Here is a 17,628-nt window from a genome sequence, read left to right as displayed (position 1 = left end):
TTGAACAAGTACTTCTATATGGGTGGTTTTCTCAGGTAATAAGATAATTGGATTTCTAAAATCTCATGTGTTTTAAGTTACATGTATTTATATAGTAAGAATTTATATATTTGCACATATGTATATTGTGTATATATACCTGTATGCTAGGGTTAAAGACTTTATTTGAATAAACGTGTAACATTTTGTATTATATAACATTTACTAGATCTGATTAGGACATTATAAAAAAAAATCTCAATCAGACCCAATGCAGTGGCTCATGCCTGCAATCCCAGCACCTTGGGAGGCTGAAGTGGGCATAATTGCTTGAGGCCAGGAGTTCAAGACCAGCCTAGGCAACATGGCAAAACCCCAGCTCTACAAAAAATACAAAAATTAGCTGGGCATGGTGGTATGCAACTGTAGCTACTTGGGAGCTTGAGGTGAGGATCACTTGAGCCTGGGAGGTCAAGGCTGCAGTGAACTGTGATAGCACCACTGCACTTCAGCCTCAGCAACAGAGTGAGATCCTGTCTCAAAAAAAACAAAACCTCAATGAAAATATTTTTAATAAATTTTCACTTTGCTCTATGTATAATATTATTGTCGTTTCCCATTGAATTTGGTTCCTTCTGTCTATTCTGACCCCAGGAGCCATTCAGAGACAGGGAATACTGGGCAGAGCCTTAGATATTCAAGTCCATTTTGTCAGTTTGCTCTAAGTAAACTTAGATATCCAATCTGTCTACCAACATAATGGTTTTATTCACATAATATTTAACTTACTGCAAGTTCACAAGCCACTTCCCCCTATAATTGTTGCTTATCAAGATCATGAGTAAAAGGTTAAGATACAGGATGATTTTTACTTTAAAGAAGGAAACTTAGAAGAAATAACAAAGCTTTCATTTCATTGGCTCAGGATCAAAAGATCTGAGCTGCCAAATTATCAAAATGTTACTATCTGATTATGTGAACACCTAAAAAGAGCTAAATTATATCTAGTTAGGAATGAAACAAAAGTTGGATTTTTTGTAAGTTTTATTCATTAAAATATGCATTTTTCAAATAAAGTTTAATGATTCTTCTTTTTTAGGTTGCTGTGAAAATAATAGACAAAACTCAGCTAAATCCTACCAGTCTACAAAAGGTAAATTTAATTAATTTAATAAGTAATTAGAATGTGAGTTTATCATTAATATGTGATGTTCTGTAAAATCAGTCATTCTAAATTTTCTATTAGGTACAATTCTACATTTCATCAATATATGAAGAAAAGACATGATATAAAATGTAATGTTTATGACTTACCAAGTAGTTGCTTGAAAACTATCTACTACTTAAATACGTGTACTATATGAAAGAAATTTATCTCTTCTATTCAATAGAATAAAATCTTGTATCATACATTTTGAAGTATTCAGGATTTGAAATATTCAAATATTTTGAAGTATTTTCAAGTATTCAGAATTGACCTCTGAAAATTAGACTTATATTAAATGAATAATCCATTTACTGATAGTATCTGATGTCTTAGCTGTTATATAAAATGACAAACGGTGGTGGCCTAAGCCATTTAAACTTTTGTGAGTTTTCAGATAAAGTCCAGAGACCTTGCTGGTAACCTTCTTAATTAAAAATCTAGTTAGAAGTTAATATTGTTCACAGATGAGTTTCCTTTTATTGCTTCATTTGCTCTTCTTCCTTCTTCCACAAGAACTACTAGTCTTTCAGATAACTCACAGTACAAAATAAGAATGTTTCTTTAAAGGATTGAAAATATGAAACAACATAGAGAGAAAAGAAAGCAGTTAGGAAGGGGATTGCCTTAGCAAACCAAAACTGTTTCACGTTACTTCATTAATTACTTAAATGGGAAAAATTTCTCAGATGCACATTTTAGTACTTTAAAAATGAAGCAAATGTTTTAACATTTATGCCATATGTGATAGATTTGTATAGAGTGAGAAAATACACATCGTGACTTTTATTAGAATATAATGGGACCATTGTCACATATGTAATTTTAACACAAATGACTTTGAATTCCTAAAACAGAAAGAATCTAATAAGAAATTGTTAGTATGCTGTGCTTACATCTGCTATGATTATAGCATTAGATTAAAAATTTAGGTTTGTGATATTCAAACTTTCTTCTCATTTGGCTCAGTCCCAGATTTCTTCTTAGACCTCTGCTTTTGTACTTATCAGAGATTCTTTTGAAAATTTGACAACCAGTATAACTTTTCATAACACTGATATTTCTGCCCAGTAAGAACATGAAAACTTCGCTGGGTTCTTCTTTTTCTGTGAATGTGAGATAACGTATTATGGGTCTCTTCTTGGAGAAAGTCTCTTCTTCTAGCACCAGTCTTTTTGCTAACCATGATGCCTTTGTGTAAGTGACAAAAAGACATCCTTCTTGGACCAATTAACTACGCAAAGATGCTGTTTTTTACTGGGCTGGAACCACAGTAGGACATATCTTTGCCTACCCCTGTGCTGGGAACCCACTTAAAATGCACAAACTGGGTAATTGTACACAGTGTCCGTGTCCATGGCCCACCTAGCTTTTCTACTTTTCCTGGATTTAGTTGTGGGTTACTCTGGCAAATTGAGTGATTTTTAAGTGGCATCTAGAACTACTCAGGCCTGTTGTGCTAGCTGGAATACACAGCAATGCGACTCCTACTCTGTCTTTCCCAAGGTTGTATAAACAAAGTTGTACTTATTGAAACATGTGAACATGAAACTGAATGTTGCTTTCTTTATCTGAATAACTAAAACGTGTACTTGTTGATGATAAGTAATTTCTGTCATAAAATCTACTAATCTTGTTGATAAAGTATTGCTTTTCCAAATAGGCATATAAAAAATGATACAATTTTGTTTTCTTTAACCCATGAAAATAAAAATAAAGATGAAGACTCACTAAATGTAGCCACTATACTGTGTGTGTGTGATTGTTTTTTGAGTGATTTACATGTATGTTCATAGATTTGCTTTCTTTTAGAAGTTCTGAAGAAAAAGCAGATCAAGTCTTCATTAATTCTCATGTGTTTAGAACATTCAGCATTTGACCTTTCCCATTTAGGCAGTAGCATCTCCCAGTCAGTCATACTTAAAAAGTAATGGAATGTAAAACAATCCATTTTTCCCTAGCATTGAAAAAGACAGTAAAATTTGCTTCCATGTCTTAGGTATACTCATTAAAAGGCAGGTAATTACCGCACATTTATATGAAATAAGGATTCATTGTAATCTCACTTCTAGAAGTGTTTGGTTTGATCTGAATTTAAGCTGATCCCTCTCCTTTATCCTCTTCTGTGTATCAGATATTTATAGGAATTATTGCCTGCCTTTGCAAACATCAATGATAGATAAAAGAATCTAAAGTTGATACACCAACTGCTTAATACTGCCAAAATACAAAGTTCTTAAACTTGTTTGGTTTTTGGAATTGTTAAGTATCTTTGGCTTCAATATTGTTCCCATAATATGCTCATATTATTTGTATTACATATTTTGAATTAATGGAATCCAATTTAATGAGTTTTCATAGTTAAAAAGTATTTTAGGTAGATGCCATTTTTAGTTCTTCCTCTTCAAAGCATTAGTTCTACCTCATATAATAATGTATTTTAGAAGAGGGTCCGTGAACCCAGGAACCATACTAGTGATTCCTGGGGTTCTTTTTTTTTTTTTTTTTTTTTTTTTTTATTGAGACAGAGTCTTGCCTGTCACCCAGGCTGGAGTGCAGTGGTGCGATCTTGGCTCACTGCAACCTCCACCTCACAGGCTGAAGCGATTCTCCTGCCTCAGCCTCCTGAGTAGATGGGACTACAGGCGCATGCACCATGCCTGGCTAATTTTTTTTTTTTTTTTTTTGTATTTTTAGTAGAGACGAGGGATCACCATGTTGGCCAGGCTGGTCTCGATCTCCTGACCTTGTGATCTACCCACCTCGGCCTCCCAAAGTGTTGGGATTACAGGCGTGAGCCACTGCACCCTGCCTCCTGGGGTTCTTTTAAGCAGCCTACTAATGTTGAAGGAAAAGCAAGACAATAAAATAATATTTTTCATAGTTCATAAATTTGAAATGTTTTAAGATCATTTTCTCAGAGATATCACTAGGTTTGAAACTTGGACACATCAATTTATGCAAAGATGACAAAGTTTGTGTCAGTCTGTCTCAGCTTACAGTCACCAGGGTGCAGTTTATCTCTGCTAACGTTTTTGTATCTTCTGTGTATTACTTATTAATTTACATTTTCTATTGTTTTACTGTGTTATAGTATGTTCCAAATTCACAAAAGTGGCTAAGTGGTTCAGAAGTGATTTCCTAAGTAGTAAAATCTGTAATGAAAATAAAAACAAGGCTTACTACAACTCAGAATTATGTCATTATATAATAGATGACTACTGCATTAAAGTTTTATAGAATGTGAATCGCTTTGCTAGGACAGTGATTTTACACAAACAGGAAAAGGGTAAAACATTTAAATTACTGAATTCTGAAAATTAGGCTTTATTAAATGAATAATCAATTTACCACTCATGTCTGGTATGTTACCTGTTATATAAAATGTTGTCAAATGGTGGCCTAAGCCATTTAAACTTTTGTGAGTTTTTGAATAAAGCCCAGAGACCTCTCTGGTAAGCTAATTAAGTTTTCCAGAATATCTGCAAAATAATCTTTTGTCATGTTGAAGAATTTGGTAACTAAAGGTAGAGAGGAGAACAGAACCATGGGAGCAATATTCAGAATTCAATATGTTTTAGCAAATTATCAGAAACCAAACTTGCAAAACCAATCACAAAATTATTGACAAATATTTTTATCAAGGAGAGAGCACAAGAAGCTCTTTGGAAATACTCCTTAACAAATGTCACTATTGGACATATATTGAAATATTAGCTACTCTCACATATACATGCTATATAGCATATTTCACTTTATAGCTGAACAAAACCACTTATTTGCTGAGTACTTCTTTCATACAGTTCTTGTCACATGTGTGGATCATTTGAAGGAAAAATTTGGCCAGTTCTTACGTGGGCCAACAAAAACATAAGTGATAAGAGAATTATTATTTTGTGAAATGGTATGTAGACTGCACAAGTTATCTTTTAATCAATAATGATGAAATACCCCTAGAGCTTTTTTGAGGGTTAAAGGTGGGGATATTCTGCAAGGAATAATTCTGCCATGTGAATAAATAAGATTATGCCTAATAGCCAGTTACCCACTGTTTCACTCTCCATGAAATTAGTGGTCAGCAAAATGCTTTTAATTTTGATTTGGTTTTGGACAAAATACTGAAAACAGAGTTTAACATAAAATCATATGAAGAATTGGTGGGAAGTATACTTTCCACACTGAAATATGAGGATTTTGAGGGAAAGGTATTTAAACAAGTGTTTTAAAGGTGATACCAATAATATTAATATCTGGCTAAAATATCAACAGTTTAAATGTTGAGGATGTGATCATCAGATTTGCTGAGAAAAACAAACTGTGCAGTTTAGTGACCAAAAATCTGACTTTTCTAAACCTTGTTAGCCCTCTTTAATTACTGGAGAAAGGGCTCAATGACATATAATTGGGCATTTTTAACATACAGATGTGCATCCAAATATGAAAAATATCTTCCAGAGTAAGCATATCCAAAGAGTATGTCAAAAATCTATTTGCTAATATCCCTCAAATTAAAACTTCCAGTCTTTCATATTTTGAGTTTAGTAAGCTCAACAACCTAGAATTTCACAGCCATACATAATCTTCGGGGAGAAATATCTCTTTGTAAGGTTAGATTCAGTAATCACTCTGAATGTCTTGAGAATTACCTGAAACATTACCTAATGCTTATTCATTTTCCCAGTCAATCTATGATTGTGACTTGGGAGTTTTCAGTCTTGCTGATTTTATTTCTTGTATCTCTTTTGAAAATGTCTGCTTTTATCTTTCTCCATCATGACCAGCTTAGACAAAGTCACTGTTATCTTCTTGTAGCTTCCAACTGCATTCACTTTACATACATACACACACACACACACACACACACACACAGAGAGAGAGAGAGAGAGAGGGAGAGTTTAAAATGTAATACATAGAGTTTAAAAGTCGTCAAGGATGCAAAATACATCTGTGAATATGCTATCCCTTTGTTTAAACTTTCAGATGGCATTTTATTGTTTGTAGTCCAAAAATCAAATTCATTAACATGGTATAAAGGTCCTACCTTCCTTTTCCACCTCATGGACCATGAACTTGCCATAGCTTCTCTTCCCTCTCCTCTTCCCCGACTCCTGCAGCTATAGTGATTTTCATCTGCTCCTATTCATACTCTATTCCAGTTACCAGGCCTTTGCAACTTTCTCCCACCTTCTGGGTAAGGCTTATCTCCCCTCTTCCCTTAATTAGTCCTTACTCATTCCTCCCATTTCAGCCTAGAGTCATTTCTTCAGGGAAACCTTTCCTATTCCCCTAACAGTGTTAAATCCACTTAACCTCCATAAAATCAAGCACTCATAACCAAGGATTATTTATAAATAACCACTTTCATTTTTATTTGTTTTGGTTTTGGTAGTCGTTTGTTGATTTGTTTGTTGACACTTTTTGTTTCTGATGTTTTTGTTTTAATGCCTGTATTCTGCCTCTAACTCCGAAAACCTCTATCCTAATTGCTTGGTTTTTAATAGCCGCAAAGCATCCGTTTCTATGTTCTCAAGAAGCTGCTTAAGATATACTGAAGTCAATGTGGAAGAATTTTCTCTTGAGGGAAATGAAGGAGGCTTAGAGTCTTTAAGTCACCTATGAAGTTTAGACTAACTATCTGGCTGCTTTAAAAGTCGCAGTCGTATTTTCTTATTTAGTTATTTTAAGCATCATATTTTCATGTTTTTCTAAGCTTGGCAGTCTGTTAATATAATAAACTAGTCTATTTTTAATTTTTGGATGGGGACTTCAAAATGTCTTTCCCATTTTAAAAAAGTTGCTTTCTCATGATATTTATTTATTGCACTAAAATGTTTTGTTCTAATCTTGTTTTTAAAGAAATAAAACATCACAGCTATAGTTGAAGACCCACGTGTCATTTCTTGGTTCCAGTCTTGTCTTTCCTACCTAGAAATAACTACTATTCTGAATTTGGTTTTTCTTATTCCCACTCAAATTTTTAAAAAGTTTTTTACATATGATTGTACTTAAAATACAGTATATTGGTTATTTTAAAATTTCCTATCTTTCTGTAATCAGATTTTTTCATTTAACATTGTCTTATAGTTTATTCGTGCTAACTATATAGTCTCTCCTTTCCTTCCTTCCTTCCTTCCTTCCTTCCTTCCTCCCTCCCTCCCTCCTTCCTTCTTTCTTTCTTTCCTTCTGTTTCTCTCTCTCTCTCCTTTCTTTTTTTGGACACAGTTTCACTCTTGTTGCCCAGACTGGAGTGCAATGGTGTGATCTCTGCTCACTGCAACCTCCACCTCCTGGGTTCAGGTGATTCTCCTGCCTTAGCCTCCCAAGTAGCTGGGATTACAGGCGCCCGCCACCAAGCACAGCTAAATTTTTGTATTTTTAGTAGAGACAGGGTTTCACCATGTTGGCCAGGCTGGTCTTGAACTCCTGACTTCAGGTGATCCACCTGCCTCAGCCTCCCAAAGTGCTGGGATTACAGGCATGAGCCACCGTGCCTGGCCCTGTTCATTTATTTTTTATTGCTGTTGTTAGATCCCATTGTATGAATATGCCATGCATGGTTTATCCATTTTCTCCTTAATATACTACATAGATTTATTTTCCTGTTAGTGGATTTTATTGTTCTATGTATTTTATTTTGTTTTTCTAGTTAACTATTTGTTTTTACTATAAAGATAATGAATGACCATTATTGTGTATATCTTTTTGAGATGTATAGAGGGATGTCTGTCTTCAAGTAGAATTCCTGGATTGAAGGGCACGCATAGCCTCAACTTTACTAGATAATGTCAAATTGCTCTCCAGGGTAGTTGTACTGATTTTTACTTAAGCCAACACTGTATGAGATTTACTGTTGCTCCACATTCTTGCCAACACTTTATATTACCATGTTTTAAAATTTTTGCCAACCTTATGGTTGTGAAGTTGTATCTAGTTTTAATTTTAATTTCCATGATTTCTAATGAGATTGGCCATCTTTTCAAATTTAGGCTACTTTTAAGTTTAATATCTTCTTTCTGAAATTATTTAACTTCATATCTCCAACAATTACTTTTACTGAGCACCAGCTTATACCCAAAGCTGTGCAGGATCTTAGGAGAGATTCAAGTAATGTGAAATTGGTACTAGTTCATAAGAAATTATAAGACTTATAATCTTCTTATAAGAATCTTATAATCTACCTATGTGAAGACAAAACTTTGGGAAACTGACACGGGCTATCATTTGTAGAATATTTCCTTCTATTACTTTGCAATGAATAATTGGCTGCAAGTTATCAAGTTTATAAAGAAATACTGAATAATTATTTTACTGTTGAAGTTATAAATCATCTAATATATATTCATTTAATTATATTCAGGTCTCTTTCTGTGCTACGATTTCATAGGAAGACCTTAAGAAGTTAGCTTAAATTGTTATAGTGCTGCTAGCAATAATTTTACAAAATACTTGACATCCCAATGAGATGTCTAAAAGCTAAAAAGGAAATGACATGATGATCCTAGAATTTAAAAAGCTGAAAGTTTAATCTGTAGGATCCTGTTAACTTAGATAAAATATATATATACATAATCCCTCAATAAATGGCACTTATGAGATAGTCTAGACAAGGACCTAGCAGTCTCTTGGAACTGCATGTCACCTTCAGGGTAAAACCACACCTACACTTCATATTAATAGGCCAGTAAACTGTCAAAGATACAGATAGAAGTTTTATAAAGATTGCAGTGAAGACAAAGAAGGGTTCCTATCCCTCCTAAAACCCAAATCAGAGCAAAATCCTTGAAAGGCGAAGAAGGCTGTGTTGTAAGGCACCAGAACTGTATGCCAGCCTTCTACTAGCCCAGTTTACTGTGACGGTGAAGACAGCCTGGAAGAGCTCTCTCAGGAGGAACAAGCTGAACCACTGCCTTTGTCAAGCTCCCAATGACCACAATGTGCTCCTTCTGCCTCAAGATCAAGCAAGCGATGCCGAAGTCCTGTGACATTGATGAGACCAAGGGCAACTTCATTAGACCGGTGAGCGGGTCTGATGGAGAGAAAACCACATGCATTTGGCCCCTGACTGTGACACTTTGGGTGTAACTAGAATGACGATTGTCTAAGCCATGTCCAGTTGGCTAGTTCTAAAAATGACAGACTTTTTCATCATCACAAAAAGAGTACTAGCAGAGGAATGGAAGAGATAGGAAGGAACAAAGAGCAGTTGAGAAGAGAAAAGGAAAATGCACATAATTGAGGGAAATATTGATTGACACTAATGGAGTTTGGCTAACCCTAACCTAAGCTCTAGCCAGGAAAGACCCAATTGAAAAGTAAATATCTCCAAAGAATTGAAGATTGTTTACTAACTCTAGTTATCTGGAACAAAGCCAAGAACCAAGAAGGAAAACAATAAAGGCCTCTGAACAACTAGAATAGCTGTTGATATAGAAGACGTATCTCAGGCGTTCACTCCTGACTTATTTTCCTAACTTAACACGCAATTCTAGCAAACTCTGGCCTTAATTACCAGCCTACAGCAAACCTGAAACAGTAAATTTGAAGGGGAATAGTAAATTCAGAGCTCTTTTACTAAATTTACATTTGCTAGCAACATTGTGTGACATCACAGTTTGAAAATGAGAAAGAAAAAGAACTGAAAATTAACATCAGAAACTCAAATAGTAGCATGGCACTGCTATTCTTAAAATTACCTCGATTTTTTGTACTTGTACCTGGAGCATATGACACATACAATAATTAACTTTTTAAAGAATAACTCTGTTTCAAAGTAAACTTCTTTTCATAGTCTAAATGCCTACTCAGCTCTCTCCACTGACCCAAAGAAGTGTGAAGATTGGCACCTTGCTGATGAGGATCTGCTCTGGGTTAAAAGATCACATATGTATATGTGGCTCTTCCTCTCCCTCTCCCTGCTTCCTTTTGCCTCATGCAGCTCATTCAGAAAACTCTGCCATTAGCTTCAGTCTCTTTCTTTCATGCAGCTAGCTGGAAAATAAAGAGTTAGGCAGGGGTTGAGGGGAGTCTTGGAGAGGAAGAGATATCTTAGACATTTGCTTAAGACATGGTACTTTTCAATTGGCCAAAATTCTCTAGATTTGGAGGGTTATCATATTAGTCTGCTAGTCGGGCCATCACAAAATACCACAGACTGGGGACTTAACAGAAATTTTCTCACCTTTCTAGAGTCTGGAAATTCAAGATGAAGGTGTGTAGGCAGGTTTGGTTTCTCCTGAGGTCTCTCTCCTTGGCCTGCACATGACCAGTTCATCCCTGACATTTCTCCCTTTTTTTTAGGACACCAGTCATTGGATTGGAACCCCACCCTTCTGACCTTATTTAGCCTTCATTAGCTCCTTGAATTCTCTGTCTCCAAGTGTAGTCACACTGGGCATTAGGGATTCACCATATGAATTTAGGGGGGCACAGTTCATTTCATAACAGGGATCCAAATCCAGCTGACAATTCAAGTGTTTCTTTGGGAGGAGAGATGCTTGATGGGATAGAAATCTGGTATTCCATTATCCTTACTCAATATACCATGTAAAACATCCTAATGCTCCTTCTAACAGCAACCATTCTTTGACAACTGCCTATCATTTTTAGTCAACACACACCCAAACCCACACACATCTTATTGTTATCGCTTATGTTTTTTTCTCTCTCCTTGTCCAAAACTGCTGAAGGAGAGGAAACTAAGGATTAAACAATATACTCAAGACATCTTTGAGATATAGGAACCCAGTGGCTGTGTATTGTTTTATTGGAATTAAAAATTCCAGTTAAAGTTCTGATTAGAACTTCGGCCCTGCCTACACCTCTTTTTCTTGCTCCTTCAGATGGAAGTGGAGTGACCTTCTGTTTAGGTGTTGTTTTTGTTATGGATGCCCCAGTTTTCACAAAATGATTTTAATCCTGTCCCTCAGCTCATGTCTGTTCTTTGTAGAATGGAATAACTGCATTCCAGGTACCAGTCAGGGATTAAATTTATGAACTAATTGCAGTCAAAAGCCCAACTTATGAAATAAACAAACAAAAAAACACCCCAATACTTTTGGGGGAATTCCTGAAGAATTTGCTGCCAGTCTATTTCTTTAGATTAGTTGTTCTGAAACATGGAGCTGCCAGGAAACATCAGTGTGTTTCTGTTAGTTTTGAGATATGTCCCAGCCGATTCTAAGAGAAAACTACCAAATTTGCCAGTAATTTCATAAAAAGTAACTAAATTCAAGATTATTCATATGACAGCGATGTCTTCAGTATTCCGTAATTTGATGTGCTTTGTCAAGACAAGAGAAAGAAGAGGAGTTAGAACCCAGAAACCAGCATGGCTTATTCATGTTGTAGCTTAATGGGCCACACTTCCTAGTACACAGGAAATGCCTGTGCCAATTAGAGAGTACAAGTAAAAGCCGTCTTTCATAGTGCAGTAAGGAGCTGTTAATTGAAAAAAGCAGGTTAAAGTGAGGAATTATTAAAACTTATATAAACATTTAACACTTCAGTTGTACACACAAATGTATATGCATTGATGAATCTTTTCGTGTAGGGCCAAAGCTTTTTATTTATTTATTTTTTGAGTTTGGCTCTGCCAGTTGTCATTCTGCTTTATTTACCTTGTACAGATCACACTCATAAGCTCATAATACACTTCCTACTATTTCCAGTTTTGTTTTGTTTTAATTAGTGAGAGAATTGAATGACACTCGGGCAGCAATCAGAGCAGAAGCCTAGATTTTATTCCAATCTTTTGCATTTATCTTGCTCACACCTAGTTGGACAGCAGTCTAGCAACTTTTATCTAGTATTTCCAAAGTATTCAATTTGGTTTGTTTTGTCAAACAACAAACATGTACTTCATTGGTTTATGTAAAATTTGTATTGGACAGACTTTGAGGCAACCCCCATGATTCTTGCCTTCTGGTGTTCACACTTTTGCATAATCCCTTCCCCTTGATTGTGAACAGGACCTATGACTTGCTTCTAACCAATGCAATAGGGAAAAGGTGATGGAATTTCACTCTCATGATTATATTATATTATATTATATTATATTATATTATATTATACTATCTTGCTAGCAGACTTGCTCTAGAGACTATATTTGCTGGCTTAAGAAAGTAAATAGCCATGTTGGAGAAGTCCACTTGGCAAGGACCTATGTACAGTCTCTAAGAGGTAAGGGTGGCCCCTAGCTGACAGCCACCAAGAAGCCAGGGTCCTCAGTACTAACAGCTAAAAAGAAATGAATTCTGCCAGTAACCTGGGTTAGCTCAGAAGTAGATTCCTCCCTAGTCAAGTATCCAGATGAGAACCACCCTGGACAACACGTTGATTGCAGCCTTACGAGACCTGAGCAGAAGACCCAGTTAAGTCAGGCGTGGAATATTGAGCCACAGAAACTGCAAGGCGACAAATGTGTGTTGTAAATTGCTAGGTTATGGTACTTTGTTACTCATCAATAGGAAATCAATATATTAAACTATTTCCAGTAGTAACTGCAACTGGCAAACATGTTTGGGACCTAGATAACCTCTGATAAGCATGATTCTCAACTGCTTGGAGTGTAAGGCTGCAGGGAGCACCACTAGCCAAGAGCATTACGGGTGCACAGATGTCACTCACTGTGTGTTGCAGAGGGAATGTAGAGCAAAGGTTGGCAGGTTAGTTAGTAGAGGCCAGTTACAAAGATGTCTGATACACTGAAGTGCTGAGTTGTGATTTTTTAAGTCATTTCCTACAGCTTAACAAATAAATAAAATTTTAACAAGAAAGCAAGAATAGATGAAGAAAGTAGAAGTGGTAATTCATTTAGATATTATATATGAGTGTAGGAGAGCAAGACTGATGCCAGGGACTTTTCTGTTAGAGATATATAATAGCAATAATACAAATAAATTACAAATGAAACATAATAATGCTACTTATATTAATAACAAGTTCATAAACTTTAAAATCTATATCTTATGGCAAAACCAAAATAAGTACTGTTTGTGTTTATTCTTTATAATATGTTCTCGGCGGCTTGGGGAAAACAATATTTTTAAAAAATAATGTTCAATTTTTTAAATTACCTCAGTTACACTTAAGCATTTTTTTCTTATAAAATGACTTTTAAATGTTTAAATGGCTGATTTTACTACTCAGTGCTTATAAAATGATTTTATGAAAGTCATCAAATAATAAGCTACCATATTTGACTTGACTTTCTGGAAAAAATTACTTGGTTACATTAAAACCTAGAATCATCAGATTTGTGAATTTTGGTTTTATAGCTATATGTGAATCTTGTCTGCTCATATTACGTGTGAATTTTATCTGCTCATGTGCCACAGTAAGAAAAACAATAGGTTGAAATAAGAAGCCTAGATCCTCTGCAAATCTAACCCACAGAGCCCCACCCCTACTGTCAGTCTGGGAGTCTCTGGGCAGTGGTCACCTGACGAGGTGCCCCCTTGTTTCTCTTTAGGGTTCTCAGGGAGGTGAGTCTGGGGCGGGTTAGGTAGGCAGAGACGAGGCTCAGGTGCAGTCAGAAGCCAAGGTAAAAACCCTGAATGTGTTCTGAGGGGACTACCTGCTCAGACCAAGGGACCCCATGGAGCTCCATTTCTGTTGTCAGTCCTGGGTAGGCCCAGGCAGGGGTGGCATCCTTTCTGTGTCAGAGTGAGAGGCCCCCTCAGCCCTCACTCTGGATAATCACCCAGATTCCAGGCACATTCTCCTCTGCTGACCTGAGGGCACGCCACTCAGACCAAGGCCCACACCTCCCTGAGACCCCTGAGGAGGAATTGAGGGAATATGACTTCTGGCTCCCTCTGCCCAGGACCTCCAGGACTGCCCACGGTAAGGACCCTTTCTCTGATGTGACAAATTAGAATCAACAAGATATTTAATGAACATTCTACATTTCCTACTGTCCACAGGCATCTGGTATTGTTGAGGATTGGAGCAGGCTTCTCAAAAATTGGCTTGAAAAGGCTTGAAAATGAACAACTTGATTAACACATAGGTGAAGGATCTGAACAGACACCTCATTAAAGAAATTATACAGATGGCAAATAAGCATATGAAAAGATACTCCACATCGTATGTCGTCAGAGAAATGATAATTAAAACAATAATGAGATACTGCTACATACCTATTAGAATAGCGAAAGTCCAAAACACAGCACCAAATGCTGGCAAGGGTGTGGAGCAACAGGAACTCTCATTTGTTGCTGGTGGAAATGCAAATGGTACAGCCACTTTAGAAGAGAGTTTGGCAGTTTCTTACAAAACTACACATATCTTACTATATGATCCAGCAGTTGCACTCCTTGGTATTTACGCAAGGAAGCTGAAAACTTATGTCCACACAGAAACTTGCACATGGATGTTTATAGCAGCTTTAGTCATAATGGTCATAACTTGGAAGCAACCAAGATGTCCTTCAGTAGGTGAATGGATGAATAACCAATGGTACATCCAGACAGCAGAATATAATTTAGCACTAAAGGGAAATGAGCTATCAAGCTATGAAAAAACTTGGAGGAACCTTAAATGCATATTACTATGTAAAAGCCAATCTGAAAAGGCTACATGCTGTATGATTTCAAGTATGTGACATTCTGGAAAAGGCAAAACTGGTGACATTAAAAAGATCAATGGTTGCCAGAGGTTAGGGAAAAGGGAGGGATGAATAGGTGGAACACATGATTTTCAGAGCAGTGTTAGTATTAGTCTATGTAATACTAAAATGATGGGTACATGTCTAAACCCATAGAATGTATAGTAGTAGCAAGAGTGAACTGTAATGTAAATGTGAACTTCCAGTGATAATGATGTGTAGGTCCATTGATTATAACAAATGTACCTCTCTGGTTTGGGATGTTGATGGTGGGGGAGGCTCTGCATATGTGGGGACAGGGAGTATATGGAAACTGTTTGTACTTCCTGCTCAATTTTGCTGTGAACCTAAAACTGCTATAAAAATAAAGTCTATTATGTGTACGTGTGTCATAGATATGTGTATGTATGTATGTATATATATATAAAATGACTTCTGATGCTGCTTTGTTTGACTGTTCCTGGTTCACTTACCTGAGTAAGGCAATTTGGTCAATGAATGCAGCTGTCCCTCTGTGGGTCAGATGCTCAGTTTTGACAAGCAGTCAGTAGCATGCTAATAGCTAATAGCTTTTTAAAACCTGTTAGCCCTGTTTGGGAGGTGAAGAGTTCAAAACTCTGAGGAACGCTTCTGGGTGAAGGCTGACTCCCGTTGTCCAAGGCTGCAATAGCAAAATCATCAGTTACAGTGACTTGGAGCTCAAAGGGGCCATTAGGACTGTGGAGCACAAAGGTAGAGCAGACGAGGCTCAGAGTAGGCACTTGAGAGTCATGAGATAAGGCTAGAGAGGTAAATAGGATCTTTATTTTTTCCAGAGTCTGGTAGCCAGTGTTCAAGATTAGGGGTTTTGTTCTAATGGCATTGAGAAACCACTAGTGGATGTTAAGTAGTGGATAACGGATTGGAGGATGGGAGGATAGAAAAGATGTGTGGATAACAGATTGGAGGATGGGAAGGTAGAAAAGAGAGTCAGAATGGTTGTACCAAGACCAGTGAGATTCAGTGTGACAATGGTGTCAATATGGATGGGTAGATGTTGATGGATTTGAGATAAATTGTGGAGGTGAGTAAAAATGTCTTAGTGATGCATCTGATGTAGAAATTTTAAGAGATGGTGTTGTTAAGGATGATCCTAAAGTTTCAGTCATTAGGGTGCTTGACAGATATATGGAGCTGGGGAAAACCAGTATCAAATTTGGTGTGAGAAATCAAGTATTGGGTTTGAATTTCTGTGAGACAGCCAAGTGAAAATATTGAGTAGGTTATATATGGATTGGATATAAATGTTGGGATGATAAAAAGTTAAATTTAGTAGTCAGCAACAAATCAATGATATTTGAAGCCATGATAAATCATTAGGAGAAACATGTAGAGTGAGAAGATAAAGGGGGCTAAGGGCTGAACCCTGAGGACCTCCATGTTTAAAGGTTGAGTAGAAGGGGAGAGGTTTAGTGGAAGACTGAGAGGGGCCATTTAGGCAGGAGGATGGTCAGGAAGATGTGCTGTCAGAGCCAGAGCAAGAGATGATCTCAGGTGTACTGAAGACCATGTGTACTGAGAGGTTAACCCGCACGCTCTTTGTCTCAAATTTGAAATGAAAATGTGTTTCACAGTTACAGAAAGTACTTGTCTTGAACATGAATGAATCTACCTTTATATTTTATTTACTGATAGGTAATTTTTAATTATTAAAGTTGTAAGTATCATGGACTTTATAAAAATTTATTTATATGAATATACATATGCACACATACAGACTCCCTGGGTTTATGTAGGAATTATTGAGAATAGCTAGGGAAAGCAAGCTTTTTTGTAGGAGGTAAGCCTTAAGTCATTTTGTTTTAATTGGGGTGAACATTTATTGATGCATTTTTGCACATTTTATTTCTTTCCTTAAATTGTGGTAAAATATACCTAACAAAACTTACCATTTTAACCATTTTAAGAATACAATTCAGTGGCATTAAGGTGCATTTACATTGTTGTTCAAACATCACCATCAATCTCCAGAATGTTTTTCGTCTTCCAAAACAGAAACTCTGTACTCATTAAACAGTAACCCGCCCAGTGCCCCATCTTTCCAGCCCCTGGCAACCATCATTCTACTTTACATCTCTATGAATTTGACGACTCCACTCTAGGTACCTTATACAAGCATAATCATACAGTGTTTGCCCTTTTGTGACTGGCTTATTTCAGTTAGGATAATGTTCTTAAGGTTTATCCATGTTGTATCTATCATGTGTCAGAATTTCCTTCCTTTTTAAGGCTGAATAATATTCCATTGTTTGTATAGACCACATTTTGTTTATCTCTTCATCTGTCGATAGACTCTGGTTGCGGGGCTATTGTGAATAATGCTACTATGAACATGGGTGTACTAGTATCTGCTTGAGTCTCTGCTTTCAATTCTTTGGGTATATGACACATACCCAGAAGTAGAATTGCTAAATCATATGGTAATTCTGTTTTTAATTTCTTTAGGAACTGCTATGTATTTTTTTTCATGGTGGCTTTATCGTTTGTCATTCCCATCAACACTGCAGAACTGTTCCAGTCTCTCCACATCCCCGCCAACATTTGCTATTTTCTGGGCAGAGTTGGGGGTTGTTTTTTAATAGCAGTCATCCTAACAGGTGTGAGGTGGTACCTCTTTGTGGCTTTGATTTAAATTTCCATAATGATTGATAATGTTCAACATCTTTTTGTGTTCTTTTGACTATTGTGTATCTTTGCTGCAGAAATGTCACCTCTGAAAGCAGTAACTTTAGATTTTATTCTGATAAAATGCATATGTCTTAATACACTTTCAGAATATCACCAATTTTTGGTTCTCCTA

The 17,628-nt window shown here is 36.4% G+C and overlaps 1 protein-coding gene across 13 annotated transcripts in view; it reads left to right on the top strand.

Annotated features, from left to right (window-relative positions):
- The window catches only part of MARK1 (microtubule affinity regulating kinase 1), a 135,120-nt gene that overhangs the window by 52,648 nt on the left and 64,844 nt on the right, over positions 1 to 17,628 (top strand). For 11 of the 13 annotated variants that reach the window (XR_008493971.2, XM_054449931.2, XM_063671927.1 and 8 more), the window contains one exon: positions 1,079 to 1,132. Coding sequence is in view for 10 of the 13 variants with exons in the window: in XM_054449931.2 (XP_054305906.1) it covers positions 1,079 to 1,132 (54 nt within the window). In the remaining 3 variants the exon portion in view is untranslated. Of the gene's footprint in view, positions 1 to 1,078; positions 1,133 to 13,887; positions 14,027 to 17,628 lie in introns of those variants that run through there. The other 2 variants (XR_010127697.1, XM_063671930.1) reach the window with 2 other exon arrangements.

Source organism: Pongo pygmaeus, chromosome 1 (genome assembly GCF_028885625.2).
Source record: "Pongo pygmaeus isolate AG05252 chromosome 1, NHGRI_mPonPyg2-v2.0_pri, whole genome shotgun sequence".
Taxonomy (NCBI): Eukaryota; Metazoa; Chordata; class Mammalia; order Primates; family Hominidae; genus Pongo; species Pongo pygmaeus.
This window is presented reverse-complemented; position numbering and strand designations above follow the sequence as displayed.